Raw genomic sequence first — 26,813 nt, 5'->3', positions numbered from 1 at the left:
TGCCCAAACCATGGTCTGGTGTTTGGTGACTCACACAGTTCAGGATCCTGCTAGCTCAACATATTGGCCTTGAGACGTCATTTCTTTGAGTGTACATGTCTCCAGTGATCCTTTAATTTGGGGTGCTCTCTAGTGTGTGAGGGAGATGAAATGTAGGCAGTGAATTACATCAGATGGGGCAGCTGGGTGTGTGCTCCCAAGCTGAACATGTGTTAGTGACCTTGCTGCAGTGTTGTGGGGCTGGAGGGCAGCAGGAACTCGCTCTGACATGATGTGTAGCACAGGGGGGTGCCTGCTGCAGGTGCAGCATTGGACAGCAGAGCTGTGGCAAGAGGCTTTTATTTCAAGGTTTTAGCTTTTCCAAAACACAAAAGGACATGCTGGAAATTCATTCCTTCATGCTGATCCTGGGAATCTTCCATAACCTTGAGCTCTGGCTGTCTCTTTGCTCACCGAGCCCTGACGCGCCCCAACATCTCCTCGTGTGTGGGGAGGCTCTGGGGCAGATGTGGCTTTGCAGGAGCACCATGGCCAGCCCTGGCACAGCCCTGGCACTGCCAGCAGCAGCTCTGCCTGTGTGGCTGCCAGCCAGCTGAGGCACTGGCTGGGATGGCACAGGTGCCTCCACAACTGAGGTGGTATTTGGAATTTCACAGGTGCCCGTTATGAGCGATGCAAACGCCCATCCAGCCTGTACCTGCAAGGCTTTCCTTGTGTATAAAGAACTGTTCTGTTCCCTCTCCAGGCCCTTGGGTGATGGCTTTTTCCTCTTGTTTTCACCCCTTGCAGGACCTGTGCCCATGGCTGAGCAGCAAAGGCTTCCCAGGCCCCTCATCCAGGGCAGTGCCTGTTTTTGTCACAGCAGCTCCAGCACTGCTGCTGCTGCTGGTGCCCAAAGTGCCAGAGATGAGTCAGTGAGTGTGATCTGCAACAGGGCACCAGCCCAGCCTGCCCTGCTTCAGTCCCACCCAGCAGCGAGGGTTCACTGCTGACCCCCACCCACACGGAGAGAAAGCACCAGACAGGGAGAGCCTTGCCAGTCCCCACTAAAGCCCTGGTTGCTGCCTGGGCTCAGCACTGGGCATCCTTCACCCCACTGCCCTCCTGCTGGCCTTTTCCCATTTGGGAACTCATTACCTCTGAAGTGCTGCTCCAGCATCTGCAGCCCTGGCACTGCAGGTGCCAGGGACTCATTCCCACACCCAAATCCAGGCTGCTGCAGCATCTCAGGGCCTCAGACCATCAGAGTGGTAAGGCTGGGGACTGGAGGGGGTTTGCAGCCTCTGCTTTGAACATCTGTGGTATGTGTGGAGCCAGAACATTTAGGGAGACCCCAGCTGCTAGAAGGAAATGTCCTCACCTTGGCACAACTGGACAGGCACCACCACCCCTGTTCCTCTACACCTGCTCCCTCCTAGGCACACCCCATCCCCACATCCCTCTTTCCATTGCTCAAGTCCTGTTACCCTCTCATACAGCACATGCCTTACTATTTCCATCTGACAGCAAGGATTTCAGCAGCATTTCTTGATCTGTTTCATATTTTAAAGCAAGCAGCTATCCCTCCTGCCCTTTATCTCCTAACTCTACCCTAATAAATATGATTGCTTCATCCTGTGAGACCTGAAAACCCATTTCTGAAATTCCCCTGGCAACTAATACAGTAAAACAAGCATATAAATAATTATGATAAAAAGGCATAAAATGCCAGACTTGGGTCAAATATACTCAGGGAGTGACATTAGCAACAAATAACTACGCAGGGTTTGAATGTAGATGGAAAAGGCTGAATAAAGAGTAGCTACTTCATTGCCCATAACTGCCAGGCTCCTAATTCGGGCAGGCCATATTTTACTGATAGCAGAGAAAACACAGTCATAATGTACCCCTACCTTTCCTGCTTTATGAAAAATCCCATCCATCCCCAGGGAAGCAAGGATGTAAAAAATAGCAGTGTGAACGTGAGGTGAAAGGATAAGACAGAAAGCACAGTCACAGGATGTAATTCCCATGTGTTTGTTGCACATCATATGCTAAGTTCAATTTTCCAAAAGCTTTGTTTTATTTTTAAAGGTAACATCTTTATTATTATTATTATTATTATATTTATTAGTTATTATTATTATTATTATGCAGAGATGAGATTTTTCCCCCTTTGATCACAGAGCAAACAGTTTGCTTTTGAAAATGTTAATGGAGTCCTGATTTAAAACATTTTTTCTTCACTTTTTTGTTGTTGTTGTTGTTTTTTAAAACGTTGCAACAGGCAGGATCTGGGTTTCGATTTTCTCGTCCTACACAAAGAAAGATTCTGGAGTTCACACTCCAAGCCACTACCGGTAGGTCCTGCCTTGCCCAGTTGTCATCATCTCAGTGTGGTTTCGCCAGGTGGGGTGGGTAGGTGGGTGGGAGGGGAGGAGTTGGAAGAAGGGAGGGTATTTGTCAGCTATGTCGAGTCTTGGTTAACAACTTTGCCTCCATTCATGGTTGGTGTCCCTGAACTTTTCCTTGAGCGTCCTTGTTTTTCTCCAATTTCATGCAGCGATGGCTCTCTGTACATGCACACTGCAAACACAAGAGACTCCCGTTAACAGCCCTGAAGTCACAGACAGTCATGACCATAACAAATTATTTCTTTGTACATGATGCTGGATTCCAGCCCCATTGCAAACACACACACACACACTCTTACAAAACCCCAACTGACCCAGCAGCAGATCGTGTTACCAAGCAGGAACTGTTTACTTGCCCTTGCTGCCATTTGCTTCTGTCTCTGTATTCTTTCAAAGGCAGAAACAGCAGATTGACTGCTCACAGATAAATCTTTCTAGGTTTTATGTGCTTTATAGCTTTTTCATGTTACATTCATGTATATAAAATAAACATTTTAGCTCACAGAGCCATGTACTACCTTGAGATGCTGATTACCATCTAACAACAGGTTCAAGAATGACCTGGTTCCCAGCCCTTGACCTGCAACCAAAGCCCTTGAGAGACCTGAATCAAAACTACACCTGCAGCTGAGCCATGAAGGCTTTCTGGGTGTTGAGCTGTGGATCTGAAGTGGTGACTGAAGCCTATTTGCCTCCATCAGCCAAGATCTGCTCTCGGCACTTCCTATTTATTCCTCAGTAAATCAAGCCAGCCAGCCAAGGTCAGGGCTGTGAGCAGACACATGGGATGAGTTCAGTGACAGCAAGTCAGGAGCTGTCCCAGCTTTCTGTTGTCGCCTGGCAGCACCTGAGAACAGGGTGGCTGGAGGGCACCTTCTCTCCAGACCCTGGCTATGCAGTTTGTGTCCTATAAAAATGCACTTGCTGGAGCCCAGACAGCCGGAGGAGGCAACGTCTGCCCAAGGCATGGCTCATCCCCACGTCCTGGGCAGGACAATCATTTATCCAGCTCACCATGTGGACTAAGTCCTCACGGCTGTCCTCGTGCCATGTGAGGTGTGCCAGAGCAGGGGCACGAGCTGTTCACACCAAGGAGAGCATCTCTGATGAGCTCACTGCAAATGTGGCAGGGTGCAAATGAGATTGAAAGAGTGAGGCATCTCAAGGGCAGGCACAGTGGAGTTGAGAACATAAGGCAGGTCCAGACTGCAAATGTCATGTCCAGATCTTTGCAAAAATTAGGAAATGAAGAAATTATTATGTACTGCTTCATTTTGTGAAGTCATCACATCACAAACAATGGCACAGAGCTCCAACACAGGATAGAGCCTATCAGGGTTTGGTTCTGGGTAATCAACAAGAATAAAACTTTAAAAATTATCTGAAGAAATGAAAAAAACCACCCCATGTACAAAAAGGCAATGTAAGTGTTTGTATCTATCGTTTCCCTTGATTTGCAAATAAATCCCAGCAATTAGAGGCAGGCTGAAAATGACATTATTGCTCTGTGCTTTTACTCCTGACTAGATAAACAGTTACAGCACTGTGCAACAATACAGGACAAAGATAAAGTGCAGTCAACTGTGTATTAATAGGAGAGATATTGAATTGAATATATGAGCAGTGAAAAAATATTACTTTTCCCATAGCATATTTTTCATGCAAGGCTTTCAAAGCAGTTGAAACACACACACACACACACACACACACACACACACTGGTCCTCCCAGCAAGGCTGAAAGGAGGTATTGCTCTGCAAACTGTTACTGCTACTGGAGCCATTTTTCTTCATGAAAATTAGAGAAAAAATAAAAAAGAGAAAATGAAGGAGTTGTCCCATGGGTGTGGGCCAGGGTGAGCTGTGTCAGGACTGCCCATCAGGTCCAGACAATGGCTGCTGTCTGCATGCTGCAAGGACAATGTGTAACACAGCAGCAACAGATGGAAATAGGGCTCTCACATCCCCTTTTAGTCCTGAGCTGCCCCTCACACCTTGGGGAGGATCACTCAACAACATGGTGATGGTGAATTTGCCTGTTGTGGCGAAGTACCCAATAAAATCTCAAAGTATGGAATGGTTAACAACAGAGGAAAACCCATGCCCTTGTGATTTCTTAGCCTGAGCTGCAGAGTCTTTGGATAGCACTGAGGGTGTGCTTCACTGCTGTGACTCACCTTATTCTCAGATATGATGTTTGCCCAGCAGAATTATGTATTTGTGCCAGTGCTGTCCCAGTGCCCCTGACATTCCATACACAAAGTTTTGTCTCAAGTGCACTGTTGCCTTCATCCTGACCTCTCCGGTCCCAGGCTGGAGCTGGAGGGACCTCAATGAGTTCTTCCCCCAGAACCAAGCTCATCTCACTCACACCCATCCCCAGTAAGCCATCAGGCTGGGCCAGATGCTGAACCACAAGGACTGAGCCCAGGTGAATGCTGCAGCAGCACCATGGCATGCTGCCTTTCCTCAACTCCCTGCCTCTCACCACAGCCTTTGGCAAAAACCTTGAGCTGCCAACAAGGCCCACAGAGTAATGAATATAAACCAGGCTACTGAAGTAAACAACGTTTGCAGCTACAAATGAAGGAAACTCTGTACCTGGCAAGCAAATAGGGCAGGAATTATAAGTTTTATCTTCCAGTCTAGTGCAGGATACCAATACTGATGTGGGGCATCATGTGAAGGCTGGTCACACTGAGCTTTTCAGACAGAGCTGTCAAAGCCTCTGTACCAGACAGGCTGTGCCAACAGCCCATGCCAGAAAATCTTTAGCAGTATAGGACAAGCATATTTCAGTATTTAGATACACCTGTAGAATCAGTGCACGCAGTACTTACATGGCATCATGCACAGGAGATGCCTGGACATTCTCCTACTCAAGAGGCTTTGCACATGTGCTGAGCTGTGGCCATGGCTCAACAGGGGCTGTAAACCCCCTGCACTGTGGCACACAGGTGTGCACACCTGCACCTGCACAGGGCTTCAAGGACAGCCCAACATGTTGTGCACCACAGGCTCCTGGACTGCAGCTTGTTCCTCTTTGCACTGAGGAATTCTGAGCGTGACTCACGCAGGGAGATGTTAGTCATGGACCGGGAGGGGGTGTTTGCAAACGGACCCGTGTGAGTGCCCAGATCTTCACAGCTTTGAAAGTACATCACTGGGCTCCAGGACCTGCAGCACTCACTGGAGGTCTCTTTGGGATCCCTCTGTGTGTATGTGTGTGTAGACACACTTCCCTGTCACCTGCACTGAGGTAAAGCAGCAGCAGTGTGACAGTCATGCCCGGACAGCTGGGAGGTCTGCTGGAGCACACAGCACAAGGAGCTTTGGAAGGATGAGCAATTCAGCTAGAACAAGAGTTCCCTCCCTGCTTTGCCTTGCTTCTCCCACCCACCCACACCCACACACCTAGCCAAATACAGCCCTTAATGTCTAGAAACCAAGCTAATGCTTTGGAGTTTCAATCAGATAATCAGCTCCTATGCCCCAGATTCCAATCAACACATCCATATTCATGCTTTAATTGGAAAGTGCTGTTAGCTTGATCTGCTGAAGAGCTGCAAGCATTAACAGAAGGGGGTGAATGCAGTGGAGCTGTGCCCATGTCTGGTTCTTGGGGCTTTTGATTCCCTGCTCCCTTGTGAAGCAGCAGTGCCTGCCACTCACAGGCACAAGGGAAAAATTTGCACTAAGATCAAATCAAAATTAGGAAGGAGACTGAGGGTACAAGTGAGGAGGACGGGGGTGGCAGGGACCATACTTCCTGAAGGCAAAGGCGTGGAAGGGGCTGCCTGTCACCCAGAACAGCTCAAACTCTTGCCTACATGCTGGCACAGGATCACACTCTCATTTCTGCTTCCCAGACACGGCACTGGCACATCACCCACACGATGACACTGAAATCACCCCGGGCATCAGGGACTGCCTGAGTTTGGGAAGCATCGTTTTGTGTCCTGACCCCAGCATTTCTCACTTGGCATCACTGCAAGTTGAGGAGGTTCAGGGGATGCAACAAACTCCCTTTCCTTTCTCTAGAATATGGCAAAAAGCTTATTAAGCACATTAGATATTTCCCATCTATCCATCTTCACTCTGTGTCTTTCCTTGTCTCAGACCCTTGTGAGTCAGGAGGAACCAAAACTTTTTTAAGCTGCTGTTCAGCAGGTGGGCAGCCCTGCAAGATCACCATGTGCCCGATGGTGCTGGGCTGGATCTGGGCAGGGCTGGAAGCATATTCTCTGGTAGGATGCAGGCTCCTGCAGGCTCCTTACCTGCACAGATACCACAGCTCTGGGTGTTGGTATCTGCCCGAGTGGCTCTATTTGCCAATGCTTTGGTGCAGGGAATTAACTGCCTGAGCAGCAGCACTCAGGGGCACCAGGGAGTGAGTGATTAGGCACCCTCATTTTCTGCCTCTAATTACTGTGTTCTAAATCCCAGCTGATGCATTTCAGAGGCATGTGAGCTCATGTCTATCTGGAGTGAAGATAGACATGTGAAATGTGAAGGATGTTGCCAGGTGGAATCACACTTTGTTCAGATAAGAAAGGCAGCTCAGGATGGCAAAAAGCCAAGCAAAATCATGGTTAAAATACATCACATTTGCCATCTAATAAGATAATCAAGAGTCTGATAGATGAACAAGTGAGTTACTGTGGCATAGAAAAAATACCAAAGCCTTCCCACCTGGAAGACAGACCCAAGAGAGGAGCAGTGTTAGCAAAGACTTAGAGTGTGGAGATTTTGAGGTTTGATTTTTTAAGAATACTTTTTAGGATGTTGGGAAACTAACATTTTATATGGGCAGGTAGTAACAGGACAAGGGAGAACGGTTTTAAATTAAAAAATGAGAGATTTAGGTTAGACATTAGGGAGAAATTCTTCTCTATGAGGGCAGTGAGGCACTCCCACAGGTTGCCCAGAGAAGCTGTTGATGCCCCATACCTGGAAGTGCCCAAGGCAAGCCTGGATGAGGTCTTGAACAGCCTGATCTGGGGAGGGTGGCATCTCTCCCCACAGCAGGGGTTTGGGACTAGATGTTAAGGTCCCTTCCAACCCAAGACTTCCTATGATTTATGTATTAAGGTGATAACCTTTGAAGCATTTTCACAAGGCCTACTGCATTTTTCTGGTCAACAGTCTTGTACTTTACAACATCTGAGGACTCTGCCTTAACAAAACTTGGATGTTATTTCCCTGAGGAATGACACTGGGAAGGATCTGTCTGCTTGAATACTCATCAGTGGTGATAAATGGATCCAGAATAGTCATTAAGAGGTCACCTTTGTATCTGAGACATGCTCACATCATGAGGGCTGAGGTGCCATAAATTCAGAGTTAGGGACTGCTCTGCTGACTTGGAGGAAGTTTTCTGCTTCTGTGGCCAGATTTGCTGCCCTAAATGTCTTCTAGTTTGGGCCAGGAGAGAAAGGAAATGTAACTCTTTGGGAGAGTTAAATTTGGAAAATATGTCTTCAAGAAGAAGGAAATATGAATAACAGAGCACATCCACTGTAAGCATCTGATAATATTCCTACTTAAATGACTGGAAACTTCTCACATTGAGATAGACTTGGATATTTAGAAGAACAAAAGGCACTATGGATGGTAGGATTGTTCCAGCACTTATCATTACAGACATTTAAAGAGACTGAAATTCCTCTAAAAGATTGCTTGTTGTCCAAATGACAATTATACTCAAGCTCATTTCTTGTGCAGTCTAGTTCAATCTTGATGTCTTCCCTTTAGGGTTCATTTAGCTCGAATAATCAGCGATCAGAAATAAAAATATCAAAAGAAATGTGTTGCGTATGTGTGTTTTGAAGCAAAGCTGGCACCACACAGTCCATCAACTGCTGCCTACCAGGCTGTTTGCCTTGGCTTTGCCTGTGCACAGATGGGAGAAGAACTTAACGTCTCCCCTGTTATTACTTAGTAAGTTTTTTGTGCTTTCATATTGATTAAGCTTAATCTTATTTCCAAAAACAAACAAATCCTACCTACACTAAACTAAAAAAAAGTCCTACCAACCAAAACCCAAAACTTTTCCAGTTGGTATCTATTGAATTTTGTACAAAATACCTCCAGCATCCTGCCAATCTACATGAGTCAAAACACTGTGAGTGTTTAGCACAGCAGAAAGCTGTAGCTGCTAAAAGCCATAGATAACACACATCCATACATAGATGCCACTGTGTATATATGCATATGTGCTCCCATGAGTATTTAGAAATTATCTGGGAGGATGTTTCTTATTTACGTGTAAGTTTACTGTCCATTTGCAATTTCAAGGAGACTTCTGAATTCAGAGAGCAGGATGAAGCAATGGAAATCAAATGAGCTTAGGGAGCAATCTGAGCTTTTTTCTATTTCCATTCCCTGTGAACCCTTTCTTTACTCAACTGCTGCAAAATTTTTCTGTATATCAGAAACAGCTGGGAAGTTTCATCTCAGATATAACTGCTATTGAGTGGTAGGTGAAGTGATTCCTAGCAATGGATGTGGCAGTTCTTCCCAGGAGGAGCAGATTCCTCCTTGCTCACATTCCTGTGTCAGCCATCACGGGACAGGGCTAATGCTGGTGGTGATATCCAGCAACAGGAAACCTGGGGGTGTGACTGTGGATGGAAGCTGTGTCCTGAATAAGCAGCAAAGCCCACACACTGGGGCAAGCCACAGCATTCTGCAGAACTGACACACAAATACAGCAGGAGAGTGCTTTGAGTATTTCATTGGAGTCATAACAAAGAGAAAGAAGCTGTTAAAGCAGGGTAGAAATTGCCCCTTTTCTGTAACATCTCTGCTTGCAAGCTCTGCTCCTGGGGACTTTGATGGATGCGGTGCAGAGAAGTCACGTGGAGATGAGCAGGTTTTACTCCAACCCTCCCCACAAGCCTCTGCTACCTACAATGAATCTCAGGCTTGGGAACAGAGTCCTCCGTCTGGAGTCCCAGTCCCAGACAGCTGAATGCTTTGGGAAGCTGACACGTGCCTTGGCTTGGGAGACTGCCAGCTCTTTGATGCAGCAGCGCTCACAAAGCCTGACTGCAAAGCATGTGGAGGAGGGAAGGAGTGGAGGAGCCCTTAATTTGGCTGCCAAGTTCCCAAGCGCTCGCTGCTCGGGAGGTTATGTGACAGCTGTGATTGAGGCAAGTGTGGGAGGATGCAACTGCGGGAAAGGGAAGCTCTCGGGCTGGGCTGGGTTATTCAAAATGAAAGCCAGAGCGGCTTTTGCTGAAATGAGATCTCTGCTGTGGGTCAGGCAGCTTTGTTAAGGCAAGGCTTTCCACAAGGAGAGCCACAGCAATGGCCTAGTTTAATGAATGCAGAAGGAAACTATTGAGCTGTTCAGCAGACACCATGCATGCTAGATTAAAAAAAGAAGCCTGGATTCAAAGGATCCCACTGATCAGTGCCAACGCCCAGCCAGGCAGGGAAGAAATACCAGAAGGAGGTGGAAACCCAGCTGTGAAAGCTGGTGCTGGTAAAAGACTGTCCTCGTGGTCAAGGCAAGAGAGAAGCTGGTGACCAACCCCATGCCTGAAGCAGGCCCTGTTCCTTAGCAACACACCAGGGCTTAGGGTACCAATCCCACTAATGCCTCAGATAAACAACAAAGGGCTCCTGGCTGCAGAGAAGCTGTTGAAAACAAGCACATGACAAGCAGCTCAGGCCATTCTCTGCTCTTTCAACATTTCCATTTCCTGTGCAAAGCCCACAGATACTCAAGGAATGCTGCACTGAATTTCTCTAATGCTTTGCTTCAGATGGCCTTTTCCTTACACTCACAACTTCCCACCCCTGAGCTGGGAAGCTTTTACAAAGGCCACTGCTGTGTGGAGTGAGCTGTGGCCCCCACCACTTGTGAGTGGTACCTGTTAGGGGAGCATCAGTTCAAGCCTTCTCCCACAGCCAACATGAGGAGCACAGAGGGAGCACAGAACTGTGCAGCCAAGGCCAGCTCCAGGCTACTGTGTCCTTGAAGGAGACAAATGGCAGGACAAAGATGGGGTCAGAAAAGCATACCTAGTTTGGGGATCAAAAAGTAGTGCTTTTCCCAAGCAAGAGATAAAAGTGCTGTTTCCAGAATCAAGTTAGTACCTGTTAAGTACTAGGCTTACCACACTACCTCTCCATTTATTAGGGGCCATCCCACAAAAAGCAAAATGTCCTGGCAGGAGCCTGAGGCACACTTCAGAGAGTGTACAGGCATCTGCAGGAGGGCAGAACTTCAGCTCCATGACTTTCACTGAAGCCTCACCCTGTGATGAAGACAGATGGCATGACAGCATCCCATCTAACTTTGGACAACAACTCTACCCCCCAGTGACTAACTAGGATGTCTTTACAGATGAGGAAAAACAGATTTAATCTCAGGGTAGACATAAAAAGAACATCCACAGCTGTGCTGGTAGGACCCATTTTTCTTCTCTTACTATGAATGGAGTGCCAAAGTCTAAAATCAGGTGAGATTAATTCCGTCTCTACTGACTCTATATGGGACTGGAAATCTACTGAAATACACTGGCAAAATCCTCTGAGAAGACAACATTATGACCACTGCAGCATCACATTCCTTTGGAACTGCTGCTGCTTTTCTTTATCAGTAATTTCTTGTGTTGCTGGGATTTTAAATTCATCCTTTAGCAGCACCTCAAAGGTAAGAAACCCCTTTGAGGCTAGAAGGAAAACAGAGCTAACAGGGCAGCCCAGCACTTACCTGAAGTGCTACAAACACTTCTTCTTGCTTTCTGGTCTTGAAGCCCAACACCCGCACCCAGGAAACCCCAACTGTGAAGTTGTTACCTCCCCCTACCCAAACCCCACTGAGGGAGAAAGTGGGCAGATTCCATACCTTCAATGGGTTTGGGTACAAAATGTGATGAGGGTTTGGTTTTTTTCACTCGGTTTCCCTTCATAATTTGACCTTCTTTATTGAGTCCCAGGAACCACGCTCGTCCCGATTCCTGCTGCCGGTACAGCGTGGAAGAATAAATAACGTAGTAGTTTTCAAAGACAGATTCTTTAAATTTGCACTCTGGTGTGAAAACATCCTGCAGTAAGAGAGAGATAGAAGAAGAAAAAGCAATGGAAGAATTAATAATCACTGATCTTCTAAATTAGGCATCACTGAGTGATCCACAACGGTCACGCATTGCAGTTAGCAACAGAAAACAACAGGCATCAGCAGCGCCGGCTCCAGCAGTAACACCCATCTAGACAACTCCCAGCTGAAAGGCAAGGCTGTCCTTCCCTGGCAGAGCTGTGGTTTGCAAAACAGCCTACAGTGAACAGGCATGAAAAATGTGCAGGAAAAGTCAGAAATTTGCCAGGATTTAGACTTTAATACTAAGCAAGAGAAAGAAAAAGAGAGCTGAGAAGCAGACGCAGCCTTGCTGTTCCTGATGCCTTCCCCTGGCTTTGCTCATACCTTCTCTGATGGGCAAATGTACAATGCTTGTTGTCTAAAATATTGAGGTTTCTTCAAATTCTTAGAGGCAAAAGGCAGTTTATTGAACTATTTAAGAGGATTCAAAGAAATGAGAATACAAAAGCAAGTAAACCATTTAATTTCAAAAGTGGTGAGGAAATGCTTGCACAAAGCCTAGAAATCTTTCAATAAAGAGAAAGAAGTAATTTTCAAGATTTCTGGCCTAAGTATTTCTGCAGGTACCAAGAAGCATTTCCACACCTGGCCTGGAGCAGAGCACATATGGATCTGTCCAGGACATGCCCTAAGCCTGTGATGGCTGTGGGAGTGGCTGTGCCACTGCCACTTTCCCTTGCTTTGCCTGAAGTCTCCAGGACGAAACTACACTCAGCTATGGACTGGTACTTGTTATGTCACAGTATTCAATATTTTCAGAACAGAGAAACATTAAACCTCTTCTAAAAGATCTGGCTGGCCAGGGGATTCTGTAACAGTGAGCTCCCCAACCTTCAGTCAGTCACATGTGGTTGTTAGTGGGTTGGGTTTTGTTCCCAGACTTTGAGCAGAAGACCTATCCTGGCCAAACAAATTCTTCCACTAATTTTCTAAAAAACATTATTGTAAAATAAGTTCAAGCCACAATGAAAATTCATTTTCTGAATCAAAACTGCTTCAGCAAAAAAATCCCTGCTTACAGGTCCCAGACAAGGCATTTCTGAGGCCTGTGAGTGAAGGCAGATGCTTCTACAGGCAAGTGATGCTCCCTCCCAAACCTCAGCCACTCCCAAGTCTTTGGGAGCTTCTCCAGCCTTGCCAATGCAAAACCCATGACCAACATTGAGCAAAGCATCTGGAGTAATGCCACGTGTTTACTGCAGACCTTGTTTAAGAGCAAACATTCTGAACATTCAGCAACATTCAGGAACGTGTTCCCAAGTGATCTGGGGGTTATATAAAGTGATGCTGGTGTGACAATAAATCCAGTGTGCAACAGACCCGCAGAGACTGGCAGGCCTGAAGCACAGCAGAAGATAAAGCACAGCAGAAAGCACAGAGCTGTGCTGCACATGTGAATTTTGCATCAATCATTAGCACCACACAGGTAAAAATACCATCAGCAAAACGGGACATTTTGCCTTATCTGAGGGAGTCCTTTGTGCCAGAGAAATAAATATTTTTAAAAGAGAGTGAAACAAGTTAAGAGAGATCTAGATGACTTAGAGCACTATAAAATGGTGTTTGAAGTAGCTTCCCAAAAGAGCAGTGTTTAAGTGTTCCTTAATCTGCCCTTTATCTCCAGGCTTTGGCTTGCCTGGGAAGGCACAGCTCACCTGGGAGCTGGGTTTGCAGGAGCTGCCTCTGAACTGCTGGCTCGGGGGCACTCCCTGGCACCAGGCCCAGCCAGGCAGCAGCTCTCAAACCAAACTGGACAACTCAATCCCATTTCCCATGCCTTCATTACCCCATCAGTAAAAGCTGATCACGAAAATTCCCTTTAGGGGGACTAAAAAGTTGGTGGGCTGTGAAAGATAGCTCCCAACTTGACTTAAAACATGGAACTACGACTATTTTCAATGAAGAAGAAATATAAAAGCTAATATAGAAAAGAAAAGCTAACAAAGAAAAGGAAAAAAGATATTTTAATTAGAAGTTATTGCAAGTTAAGTTTTCAGCTCAATATCTATTTTAAAATTACTGCAGTGTAATATTTTATGACATGCAGCAGTAGTTCATAAAAGCAGATGCTGTATTGTATACCCACTTGTACCAATTACCTCACAAAATTCTTATATTATTTTAAAGTAAATGCATGTAAAGACATCAAAATAATGAAGATTTTAAGAAAATAAAGAAAAATCTATTGATTTCCTTTAAATGTTTACGCTCCCCCACAAGCAAACAAAAGCATCCCATTTGTTTTGTGAGCTGGCTGGTTGATTCCTCATCTCCCATAAGTCAGTGGAAACAGCACTTCAGGATTTGAACCATGGCAACACTACTATGAAATACCCCAGCTCTGTCCACTCAGCAGACAACAGACTGCCCAATAACAAAGCAGTTTGTAGCAGCCATTGCTGTACAGACAGAAATCTGAGATAACAAAAGGAATTTTTAAAAAATCGCTGACCTATTCACCAGACCTCTGGGTCATGCACAATTTAGGGGTTTTTTATTTGTTTGGTTTTGTTTATAAGATAAATTCACTGTTCATGAAATGTGCTAGATGGGGAGACCCGGAGTCCAATAGTTTCTCTTTATCTCAGATAAAGAGTGGGTAAACACAACAAAGGGATCCTCAGGCTGTGACCCCCACGTGCTTCTGACAGGACATAAGGACACCCTGCCCCAGAGGTAATGCTATGGTAAAGGCCTGGGGTCATGAGCACCACCTCACTTCCTCACTTGCTGCAGGGACCTTTGAAAACAGGGTTATAATGAGTCCCACTCAAGTAATTTTCCAACTCTCTCCTTGATTGAAATAGCATGACCAGGTAGAAGACAGTGAGAGGACAGATGCCTTCTATCTTTTAATCACCAGTCATGTTCAGTCTTTAAACAAAGAAATAAACAGTGACTCCATTTTCTGCACAAAGTCCACAGAGGTCCCCTGTCAGGACTGTCATGAACTCAGCTCATTCAGAAAGCCCATCAGTTCTTCTCATTAAAGAGTATGCTTGTGATTTGTAGAAAAAAAAGATTCAATTTAATTGAATGTGAAATATGTCTCTGACTGAATTATTTTTGCATACAAAGTAAATAAATACATTTATTTGTTTACCAGTTGGAGATTTAGAGCCTGAGGTATTTTGTTAAGTGTCTACAGATATTACTGAAAGTGGCTTGGAAAAACAGTTCTTTTTTAAATTATTAAATTAAAAACTTGTATGAAATATTTGCAAAAAAGCCCATTAGTTATTTACATGCAAAATTATTAGCATCTGCTTGCAACTTGTATTTTGCATCTCAGTCCAGTCCCTTTGAACAAAAGACAATTGTATTAAGAAGAGTAATTAGATTTGCTTTGAAAAAACAAACATAGTTCTGGTTTGTGCTAACTGTAGTTTTACTGGAAATTTCACAGTCCAAAAAAAAAACCCCAACACAGAAGCTATCACACAGAAAAAAGGGAGATCACATTCAATGACAGCTGGAATCAAGAGGAGCTAAATGGATGCATCTGCCATTGGGGGGGATTTGGTGTGTCAGACCTGCTCAGGGAGGGTCTGAGGTACCACAGATTGCCCCAGAAGCTATTTCTGGGTTAGAAAACCAACATGTTTCATATATCCTTGATCCCAGTAGTGTCTCCTGCCATCTGTAGATGGAAATATGGATGTGACTTCCAGGCACAAGCCAATCTCTGCATCACTTGAGCTAGTTTGGTTCTTCTGGGAGATGTTGGGAATGTCTGGGCCCATCTATCCCTCACCACAGCACAGACTGGCAATAGTTTGTGAGAGGGCAGATTTTTTTTTCTAATCCACCTCAGCTGTGACCTGGCCTGGTCAGGTAGATCTAACCCAAACTCTTTAAACACAGTAAGTTTGACTGGACCCTCCTCTGCATTTCTGTAAAGCAGAAGCACTGCTGTCAGACCTGTAGGCAGGAAGCTGCAGGGCATGCAGCGATGCACTGACAGCCTCAGAGATCTCAGCTTCTTCAATAAATGCCAACCCAACAGTGCTGTAGCCCTGGTGCAATCACAGAGCTGCCAGGACAGGGGACAGCCCTGGTGCTGCTCAAGAAAACAGTGCCAGCCCCTGGCATACCAGCCTGGGAGCATCCCTGCCACTGAGCATCCTCAGCCAGGAGGGGCAAAAAAAAGGGTCCTCAGAAAGTAACAGCATGGAGCATCTGGGTTCTGATCACGAGAGCCAGCAATCTGCTCCCCAGAAGCCCCTGGTGTCCCCAGATCATGGCAGAAATGGTGACAGGTTTCCATATGCAATGCTCAGGGAAAGCCAGCAGGACACTGTCACAGGCTGCTGTTGTATTCAAACCCAGCTGCTCACTCAGCGTCCCCCCAGATTGGGCAGCTTTGTTCATACTGCTCACCATTTCCCTACAAACATTCCCAAAATTGTCAGATAAATAAAGATATCTTTTTTTTTTTTTTAAGATCTCCTTTTGTTATAACCCAATGGAGAACAGCAAATACACACATACACAAGCAAACCTAATGACTTAATAAATTTAGTCACTGAAACTAGCAACAATAAAAGAAAAAACCCATTCCGCAAGTAGTTTGTGCCACAGTTTAGGAAAGGGATGTTAATTATGAGTGTTGAAATATCTAACTAACACACTCCCAGAGTAACAGTTTTCCTTTGTTTACAGCACTTATGGGTTTCTCTTTTACATTCTGCACAATTACTGAGCCAGACCTTCAGATGGGATAAAAGCACTAAACTGCACCATAGTCTATGGCATGGCAAGGCTTCCCTCCCAGAGAATCTGGCTCAGGATACTTACTGATGTTAGTGTTAATACTTAAGAGGTCATCAACTCATTTAAAACATATTAAGTAGGAATCATAAATATCAGCAAAGCTATCAGCAGTGGCACTTCACTGTTGTTGTGGAGGCAGAGCATGGAATGATCGGATGGTGTTCACTTGTCTGTGTAAGCACTGTTCCATGCCAGGGAAAAGGGTGGCACTAGAGAAGAGCATCTGTTTTATGGTGCTCTTTACCCAGTAAAGCCCATTCTACATTCCCCACTGACCTCAGTTAAGGCAGGGTTTCATCAACACTCCTCTGAGGCTAACAGCGCTGAGAAATTCAGCATTGAAATCAATATGGATGTGCAAGACACCGGATTCCTCAAGACATTTGGGCTTCCAGATGAAATGCAAATGCCCAACTCCCATTTAAACCCCTGCATAGCTCAGAGAGTATATTTTTGAATATTGGGGAATTTGTGACCACAAACCTCATACGACAGCACTTGATCCTGGCATACTCTGATTGCCAGGACAGGTCTTTAACCACAGAGGTTCCATTTGCAGGATGAGCCCTGAGCAGATCCCAGCAGCACTGCCACAGGCAGAGATGCCTTGCACAGAGTCCAGTGCAGTTCAGTGCCCACCTGTCTCTGTGTACCTTCTCCCCTGACCTAGGGTTGCATCTGTCTGGAAATGCTTTAAAATAAGCATTTTGTAGCTGAGCTCTCTCTTGGCATGTGATCAAGAACCGCAAATGTGCATCCAAACTTTACATCTCATCACATCTTTGTCCAGATGGCAGGTGATATTCTACTCTTCACACTCCACTCTTCCTCCCCCTTCTAGCTCTGTAAGAGATTGGTGACAAGTCTTCTTGGTGGCCTTTTAGAAGTAGGAGAGAGCAGATACATTTTAAAATAACAAGCTGCTACATGGGAGTGTACAGTGAAGCAATATGGTATCTGAAAGCATTCTGACTCCGCCTGGACCATCTGTGGGCTGGAGGGAACACATTTTCAAATAAATCATCATCCATGCAGGTCTGTTCTTCAGCTCTTGGAGATGGGAAGCAGCATTAGCAAGTCACCTAACTTACTGCCTCTGAAAATTTAACTAAAGGGCTATCTGCCCTCACTTTTGTGGGAACTCTCTGTGCTCAAGGTAAATAATTGTTCAGCTAACTTCCCTTTAAAACACCCACACAAGAAGTGGAGCGCAGATCTGCTAAGTCTTGTGAGCTGACTCAATATTCCTAGACAGGCAAAAAAACCCAAGTGCAGGACAAGCCTCTGTAATTAGGCTGCTGGTCTTTATATGCAGACAAAGGTTGTCCTCAAGCACCTTTTAATGTTCAAGGACTGATTAAATGATTCACGTCACCACCACTGAGGAATGCTGGAGACAAAGGTGTGATTGCAGCATGGACATGCCCAAGGTGTCCTGCAGCAGCAAGGACATCTGCCCACAGAGCAAAGCACACAGCAGAGTATTGACCAAAACCAGTAAGTTCTGCCAGACACAGAGCTCTGTTCCACCCCAGATAAACCAGTTACCTCAACCAGTGAGCACACACAGACCCACACAAGCCATGCTCTCCCTTTGGCTACAAAGCAAATGAGTTTTGGGGATCCTAATCCTGACCTATCCATCCCACCAGAGCTCAGTATTGTGTTCTTTTGCTTTCAGCTCCTGGCCTGCCTATTGTGCAGGCACATTCTCACCAAATACCTCATAAAGTGCCCAAATTCACTGCATTGGCCTTTGGTGAGCTGCTCACACAATCCTCACAGGAGCACAGCTTAATGATTGCTGACAAGAACATAACTGGGGATGACTCTTCCAGCCAGGCTGCTCACTTCCATGTTTCCCTGGAGAGCCCAGGGGGACTGGATGAGAGAACAGGCTCTGTCAGTCAGCTCTGGGTACCAATGACTGCACAGCTCCGTGGGCAGTGGGACCTGCAGAAGGCAGCACATCGAGCTGCTCACCCATGTGGCAACTGTGCAAGGCACATATTCTGCTCTTTGCTTCACTTTTTCTTAATGATGGACTTCAATGGTTGGACAGAGTAAATTTTCATCCCTTCTTTTTAAAATATAAGGTATATTTAGAATTTACTTGATTGATTTGGTTTTTAATTTTGGATCTTGTTTCAAGCTGGAATTTTAAAGCCTCTGAAAGTTTGGACTGCTATGAACTGGAGTAGTGATCACAGCACAGCTCACTCGTGTGGCACTTGGCCCACCCAGAGCAGCACTGCTCTTCCAGGAAAGCAACTGCTTCCCACAAAAGGGGTGTTTCCTAACACCATTGTCCCTGGAATTGCATTCCTGGCAGCCTGGGGATCTGGTGACACCCCAGGATAATTTCTAACCGGGAATCCCAACTCATCTATTGTCTTCTCTACATTCTGTTTTCCTGACAAAGTGTCTGAAATTGCTAACAATGTTATCAACTCTGCTTACTCCAAAACACCATCCAGAAATACATTTTTGCTTTCAGACATAATGATCATGAGACAAGATGGCACTAGATGAAGATATGTTAGTTGCATACAAGAAGAACAGATTTCCTAAATTAGCATCGTACTGCCTCATCTGCTACAGCCTGAAATAACTATAAAGAAAAATAATAATGTAAGAACCCTAGAAACACAGCCAGATGGGATGCTCTGAACCTATGAGCTCTGTTTCTTGGCATCCATCTGAATCTGAGCACATGGCAGAATAAATTGATTTATTGCCTTTGGTTATGTTTGTGATCCTCCTATTTTTATTATTGTTGATAATAATTACAATGGATAAACTAAAGTATTGGCTATGCATTTATAAACATAAGATTATTTTCTTCTGATAGTCAAAGGAAATCTTATAGTGGAAAATAAGCAGTCAATATTGGGTTTATCATGTTATTATCGATATGAAAATCATCCTCAAGGGTTCACAACAGAGTATAAATAAATGCCTTGACAGGAGGAGAGGGTAGACCTCATCATTCCTACATTTTTATGCTGAGGTCCTGAGCACTGAAAGACCAGACAGCTGGCTACGTGGTCTGCAAACAGGAGGTGTCAGTGAATGGAAAAACAAATTTCAACCAAGTTCCAGTTCAGTTTCTTAGGCTAACACCCTCTCTTTCTGACATAAATGAAATAATGCAATTATAACAATGTCAGCAATACAAGGACTGAGAATGAGCCCCAGCCCTTGTAAAGAATAGTCTTAGAAATATTTTATGGTTTTTAACACGCAGACAAAACTGCCCTGTTCTCACCCCATGGTACAGCCTGCACAGAGTGCAGGTCTGAGGGAAGAAAATGGCCTCAACCCAATTTTCTGTGTAGCTCATTTTTTCTGTGTAATTCATCGTCATGTGGGCAGAAGATAAGAGGACTTGCCAAGGAGCTCACCAGGCCTATTACAGCCCTGAGATGCTGATGTGCTGAGATAGCCTCTCTGCTTTGACTCTTAAATTCAAACTGTGAGACTCCCTGGAAACACACTGTCTTTCCTAATGCTGGAAAGATCTCTCCTGCATTAAACCAGTTTCAGAGCTGTCATGACCAGGGCTGGAAATTCAATTTCTTTGCTGTTGAAACATCCATTTTGAAAATGAGTGGTGCTAGATTATTAATATTTTGACAGTTTACTGACAGATTGGCTACAACTGGGCAATTAACAGAAAGTCCTGTGGTCTAGAGCATCAACTGGGGCTGGGGTGAGCTGGTGTTGGACCAGCAGGTTTTTGCAACCAAGATGAAATGTTACCAAGTGTGACAACTCATGTGGCTTTTCCCACCCCCTGTACCCAGTGCTGCAGCGCCTACACAGTGAGAAGGAAAGGTTCACAGAATATTCTTGGGAGGAGGCCAGCTCTGCTGCCCACTGGGAGAGCCAAGGGGAACCCTCTGACATCTGTGCCCCAGCAATATTTCTGCTGACAAAGCCAGCAAAAAAAGTCCATGGTGCTCCCTTAATATCTGCCAGGGTGACACTCAGGTGACACATCACACCCCTCTGCTCATCACCCCAACCCCCAGTGAAGGGAGGTAGGTGCTATAAAGGAAGACTGTGGCAGGCATGCAGGCACATTTCTGTAGCTTTTAGACATTTATTCACTGGTTTTCTGAGAATTAAGAAAATCAACCAACTGTGCTGTGACAGAATTTCCATCCACATATTGACCACAGTATCTATGCACAGCTTGAATGAGCTGACAAATCTCACAGCCCAAAACAACTTCACAGACAATACTGGGCTTATTAGTACCTTGAATGGATTTCCATGGTATGTATGTGCTGACAACCTGACTTGTTCTTTTCCTGTTAGTTTCCTTTTGATGTGAAATAACCCATGGACAATGCACAAACATTTTGAATGGACCCACACTATGGCACAGCTCAGACCTGACTGTTCCAGTGTATGCAGCCAGCTGACCCATCATGGCTGATGCTCTGCTTCCCAGGAATCAGACAGATGGAAGTATATCATAAGGGATTTTGCAGCAGTGGTTGTAGTGAAATTTTTCACTCTGTTGCACGCTTTGCTAGAGAACACAGATTAGCTTTGGCACCTGATCCTGTTCAGAAGCCAACTAATGACTTCAACTTCCAAACTAAGATAATATAGTCACTCTAGAGAGAGTAATATAACACACTAACTCTATTTGGCACAATGCACAGTAAAGCAGGAGACCATTTTATTGTGGGACTAGTATACAGAAGACCGTGCAAATGTCTTTAAATTATATGACTCAAAAATCAACAGAGCAATCCAGAGTTAAAAATTACTGCTTTTTCTTTGTAGCTACTTATTGCAGCATACAAGCTCAGTGAGATTCAGGGTTTCCAATTAGATCTGAAGGCATTTGATTGTTTTACATAGACTGTGTTTGCACTGCAGGACCAAATGCATAGAGTGAATGTGTTGGTGCCAAGGGCTGGCGCTGTAGACATTTAAGGATAGGTTCAGTCTGGTCTAGCTGCCACCTGGTCCCATGGTCTGACTATCTAGTATTTTAGGGACACTCCCAAACAGAACCCTTCAGTTTAGTTTCACCTAAAAGTGAAGCTAGTTTAGTTTAGCTTCACCTAGAAGGGAAGCTAGTTAGCACAGCCTGAACCACTCTGTGGTGCAAACCAAAGAGCTGCATGTGAAGGTGACTGGAGGGATTTTTCCAAAAGTGCAATCCTGGTCTAACTAAAGCACTAATCCCAGAGATAGCTGGAATAGTTGGCTTACTGCAATGGGGTATAATAAAATAGGCATGTGATGATGTGAAATGTCAATGCTCCTAAAAGGAGCTAAGGGCCCTGTATGCCCTCTGGAAAACAGAGATGTGAGCAGCCTGCTGTCACCTGGGTGGGGGCTGTACACAAGGTCCTCTTCTGCCATGTGGAGTTTACATTTCAGATTGTACTTTTATAATCTCAAATGCCTCAGCCACACTGGATGTAGTAACACAAAGCTTTCCAAACAGCACTTACCACCAACACCCACAAACAGCTACACTGGCCACAGTACCAACACAGCAGTTGCTAAGCCTGCTTATCTGAAATCAGTACCTGGCTTGCAGAAAGCCTGGAGTTTATTACATGTCACAGCTGGACTCTTCTGAGGTGTGAAAATATTTTCCTTAGCATGATAAATTTTAAAGAAATCTTATTTATATGTTTCAGCAAACATACTGAAGGGGAAAGAAATCTCAGAGTTGTTCTGACTATATCACTAGAGAAGAAACATGTTATTCCTGTTTTCTTCTGTGCTATTACAGAAATGGGAGAGGGAAAAAGGCCCCACTGAACCAAAAAAGCCCCACAAAAGAGAAACCATTTGCTCATGGGCATAACAGTCCTTTTCTTTCTTACCATTTGCAATATTTCTTAGTTTCCATCTGTTTTCATCAGTACTAAGCCCTGAATCACTAGTACAGCAACAGGAACACAATTGGATCCTCTAAGAATCACTAAAGCTGGACTAAATATTCTGTTCTAGGAATAAGTACTGATTCATGAATGTTTGTATTAAAATTGATATGATCACTTCCATAACAACAGAGATGAAGGCAGAGATGAGAAGTCCTGTGGAAAAATAACTTGTGGTGCTGGCAGAAACCCACAAAGATAACCTGTGCTAAGTGTCTGATTTAACTCAGCCAAAGGCAGGGACTTCATGGAGAAGAATGATCTGGCAAAACTACAACAACCTGTTCATACTAATGGACCTGAACAGTCACTTCTGCCCACACAATCTATGGCATTTGGGGTCAACAACAGCCAAGGTGTCCCAGGCTATCCTGTCACAAACAGTGTAGCCATGAACAATCATCACCATACGGCACAACAAGAAAGGATCTGGAAGGTGAAAACCTGTGAAGCAAAAATTCAATCAGGCAAGTGGTAGAATGCTTATCAAAGCACTGGGTTTTATTTACTAGTCCCACACTACTGCATCTCAACTGACCCGAGCAAAGCATATTAGCAAACTGCTAATTCACAAATACATGCAAGTGCACTTAGAGGATCACACAAAAAGTAAGAGCACCATGGGGATCATTTAACTTAGAAGAGGGCAGTAAAAAATATGAGGCAACTAAGGCACAAAAGAAAAATAATGAGAGTTATGAGATTTTGCTTTTTAAGCTGGTCATTAAAAAAATAAACTTTCAACTGACAAAGATGCATTTAAAAGTCTGCTTTCTAAATTTAACTTCAATATTGAAAAGTCTTGGGTTTTGTTCTTTTGTTTTTTTTCGTTAGCATACATTTGATAAAAAACCAAGGCGTGATAATCCTGGCGCTACACATTTTCAAAAGCAATTCTTTAGCTGCAGCCTCTTCAGAGGGTGCAGATAACATTTGCATGGATACAAAGCCTTTGCAGAAAGAATGTTCCTTAAGGGCAGAACTGGCTGTAGGGTTTAATATTGTAAGAACTGAGACTCAAAATCAGCAGCATCCACATTAATAGCCATTAAATTATTTATTCATATCAGGCTCTGGAAGGCAGTAGATAGACTAGGTTGTTCTGAAGGGCTCAACTCCCATAAACTTTGTTGCATCACTTACTTACCTTTTTAAGGAACATAAATTCATTATTACAAGTTTTGGCACACATTAATGCCTTTGGCTCCTTCTTTCCATGATTTTGTGAATGGGGAGAAAAGTCTGTGCACCAAGTAATGTCCATCCATATCCAGGAAGCAGATGCCATAGTGCAGCACAATCCATGCTCCAATGCAGCAGGACAGAGAGGGTGCAGTGTGGAAGAGGCTCCCTGAATTTTTTCTCTCCTTAACTATAAAACAACAGCTCTCAACAAAGCTCCGTCTACAACCTCCCAATTTCTTTCCCTCACAAATTGTGTGATCCAAAAAATACTACAAAGCTGTTTTGAAATATACCTGCTTCAATAGTTGTCACTTTTTGATTTCCTGCCAAAATCTAGCCCAAAGTCCCTATGGACACAGACCATCAGGTTCAGGGGTCAGGGGTCTCGAGGGACTCCTGTGGAAAAGCTCTGCCAGGAAGGCAAGGAGGCTCTTCAAATGATCCAAATGCCTGCAGCCCTCCAGCCAGCCACAACCTCACTGCTGGCTGCCTCACAACCATGGGAAAAGCCATCTGAAAAGCATCACATACATCTTGTGAGGGCAGAGGGACAAGCAGCAGGACCACAAAAACACTGACCTGGGCTGCTAAAGTTACCAACAAGGTGGTACTCTGCACTAAAGAAGTTCTCGGCCTTTTTTCACCCCCACTTATGTCCTGAGCCCTACTGCTGACCTTGATCCATTTAATTACATCCATAACCAAATTACACTGTAGCAGAATGCAATTATGCAATCAAGTAATGAGCTATGGTTTCACTCTTGGTCTTGTATGCAAAGCCACCTTTGAAGAGGGCGATGAAAGAAGAGATTATTGTAAAAGGACAGCACAGCCCCATGTACTAATTACTGGTCATGATGCAGGGGACAATGTCTGCTGGCAACATTGATCCATCAGCTGCTTTTAATGGGCAGCTGAAACCCTCCTCTGTGCTGCAGCCTCACAGCCAGAGCTATGGGTTTCATCCTGACACCAGACATGCTCACGACAGGCACGCTATGTGACAGCCCTCCACACCTCTGCAGCCACCAGCCTCTTCAAACACGCTTATTAAAACTGACTAAAGAACTGCTGCACTGCTGGCCACTAACAGATTGGCAGCCTAGCTGTGGCCAGCAATAGCACCAAGGGAAAGGTGTAAGAACAGGGAAAATGCAGTGAAAGCTCTTCCTTGCTCTTGGCAGTGGGGAGCTTGTGCCTGCTGGGTCCAGCAAGGGTGTCCTGGTGCTTAGGCAAAGCACCCAGCCTCCTGTGGGACTGCAGAAGTGTGGCAGGCACCCTGTGTTCAGAGCTGGGTGTGGGAGCTGATGGAGATCTCCAAGGAGAGACAAGAAGGACCTGAGCCAGGAGAGGCTTCAGTGAAACATCAGAGAATAGAGGATTCCTGGTGGGGCTAGCTTGGAAGAGCAGCTCTAGGATTGCACTCTGCTGCCCAGTTCAGTGCCTGTCAGTCTCAGCCCATGGAGAATTCACCATTGTTGATATTTCAAGGTGTTTGGGAGGAAATGGCAAAAGAAAACCTGATATTTTAAGGAAATAAGAAACTGTCAAAACCAATTCTGACCCTCATAGTTGTCTGTGTCATGCCATACTCACATTTACACAGAAGAAGGATCAAATCCATAATGTTACAAGCAAGAGTGAAGGTCTTTCCCTGTAGGTAAACAAATGGTGCCTAGAAGCAGAGCAACTGAGTATTTCCATTTATCCCACTCACACAAGGATCCAACAAGAAAGTCCCACTGTGGTGAGGAGGTAATGGACTAAGAGAAACGAGGTCAGTTGCATAAGATCCTTGAAAAGGCTGTGTCAGAGTCAGGATCTGAATTTTTTGAATCCTAGCTTTCACTGTAAAAGCTTTCCTCTACTGCATTCAGGACAGAACAGGGAAATACTGGTGTGCCAGACAGAGCAGGATCCACTACCCAAAAGCTGCACTCCACATCACCTTCTCAGCCCAAGATCCCTGGCACAGAGGCACTACATTGCTGTGCCCCATCTTTTCTCTCTCTAGCAGGAGTAGCACAACGTTTGGGAAAGTGAAAGTCACTCAGCAGTGATGCCGAGCACACGCACATCAAAAAGCCCCAAAAGGTCTCTGGAAATGAATTCACATCAAAAAGCCCCAAAAGGTCTCTGGAAATGAATTCCCTATCAGCAGCAGCAGCAGCTTCTCCCTTTGCAGAGATAAATAGCTTTTTATGCATGCAGTATATGTGCTAGCATGTACTCTCCAGCTGACAGTGTTCAGCCTCCAGTGTAACTTGTCAAAGCCTGATCTGCTTTCTCTTTATCACTGTGGCAAACTCCTGAACACCGTGTGCTCCAAGCAGTGGGCTGCTGTCCCTGCAGGCAACACAATGAAGCACACTGCCATGCTTGCTGCTGCATTCTGACACAGGCTTCTCCTGGTGATCAAAAGCCAAAACAGAGCCAGATGCAGCTCACAGCTCCACCAGCACACTCTCTCTAACCTGTGGATCCTCAAAAGGCTCTGAGATGGGATGCTGTGACATGCACTGACTTCATGTGAAGAAACCAGAAAAAGTGATGACAGGTGGGGTGGCCACAACGCTTCAAGGGCCTCTTCCAGTTAAGTTCTAACTGTGCAATTTCTCACTGTTCATTTTGAATTGAATAGGATCAGCCCATCCCAGCCTGAATCATTCAGGAAGCAAATTCCCCCAGTACTAAACTGCTTGCCACCCCTTTGCACTGCTAGCACAAAGGTCAGATCTGTGCAGATAGTGACTAGAATACTGCAGGATTAGGAAAATTTGTGGCCAGATACTCAGAAATTGCTGAAAGCAAAGAGTTGATGCAAATCTGATGACCAGGGAAAAGCTGGGGATTCCTGAAGTGTATCAGGCAATCCCTCAGCTCCAGTAACCATTTGAAAGCTGAAGGTGTGCACTCAGGGACAGAGCACTGGGGAGATGTGTTGGCATTCACAGGCCATGCAGAACAACTGCACTGACTGCACTTTTGGGAGAAATATGCTGGGGACAGCAGGGAAGCACAGGGATTTCATCTTCATCATATCTGACAACAGCCCTTTCAGGGATGACTCTGCAGAGTGTTTCTTAGGGCAGTCTGGATTGAGAGAGGGATGTGCTCTCTCCCATGCTTTTCAGGATGCTAATTTACTCTAGAATCCCCAAACAACTTGTCTCCTTTAGTCTCACAGTATGGGCAATGCCACGTCATACCTACTTCTTCCCTTTCCTTTAATTCATAACTTAAAATATTTTTCTTCCTCATCCCACTCCTCCTTCTTTATTCTCCGATGCTTTATTCCACCACAGTAAGGTTTTGTTTCTGAGACACAGTTTTAGAGAATTGGGATAATCTAGAAATCCAGCTACTCTGATGAGTCCTTCAGGCACAAGTCACAGGCACTATGCCCTATAAACACTCTCCCCCTCCATTTCAAC

At 45.0% G+C, this 26,813-nt stretch overlaps 1 protein-coding gene across 3 annotated transcripts in view; it reads right to left on the bottom strand.

Moving 5' to 3' along the window:
* Positions 1-1,987: 1,987 nt before the first annotated feature.
* FGF12 (fibroblast growth factor 12) overlaps positions 1,988-26,813 on the bottom strand; it is a 219,112-nt gene continuing 194,286 nt past the window's right edge. For all 3 annotated transcript variants that reach the window (XM_054639616.2, XM_077183991.1, XM_054639615.2), the window contains 2 exons: positions 11,252-11,450; positions 1,988-2,565 (listed from right to left, as the gene is read on the bottom strand). In XM_054639616.2, coding sequence (XP_054495591.1) covers positions 2,447-2,565; positions 11,252-11,450 — 318 coding nt within the window. In that variant the 3' untranslated portion in view covers positions 1,988-2,446. The remainder of the gene's footprint in view (positions 2,566-11,251; positions 11,451-26,813) is intronic.

Source organism: Agelaius phoeniceus, chromosome 10 (genome assembly GCF_051311805.1).
Source record: "Agelaius phoeniceus isolate bAgePho1 chromosome 10, bAgePho1.hap1, whole genome shotgun sequence".
Classification (NCBI taxonomy): domain Eukaryota; kingdom Metazoa; phylum Chordata; class Aves; order Passeriformes; family Icteridae; genus Agelaius; species Agelaius phoeniceus.
Note: the sequence above shows the minus strand (reverse complement) of the source record. Positions and strands in the feature narration are given on the sequence as shown.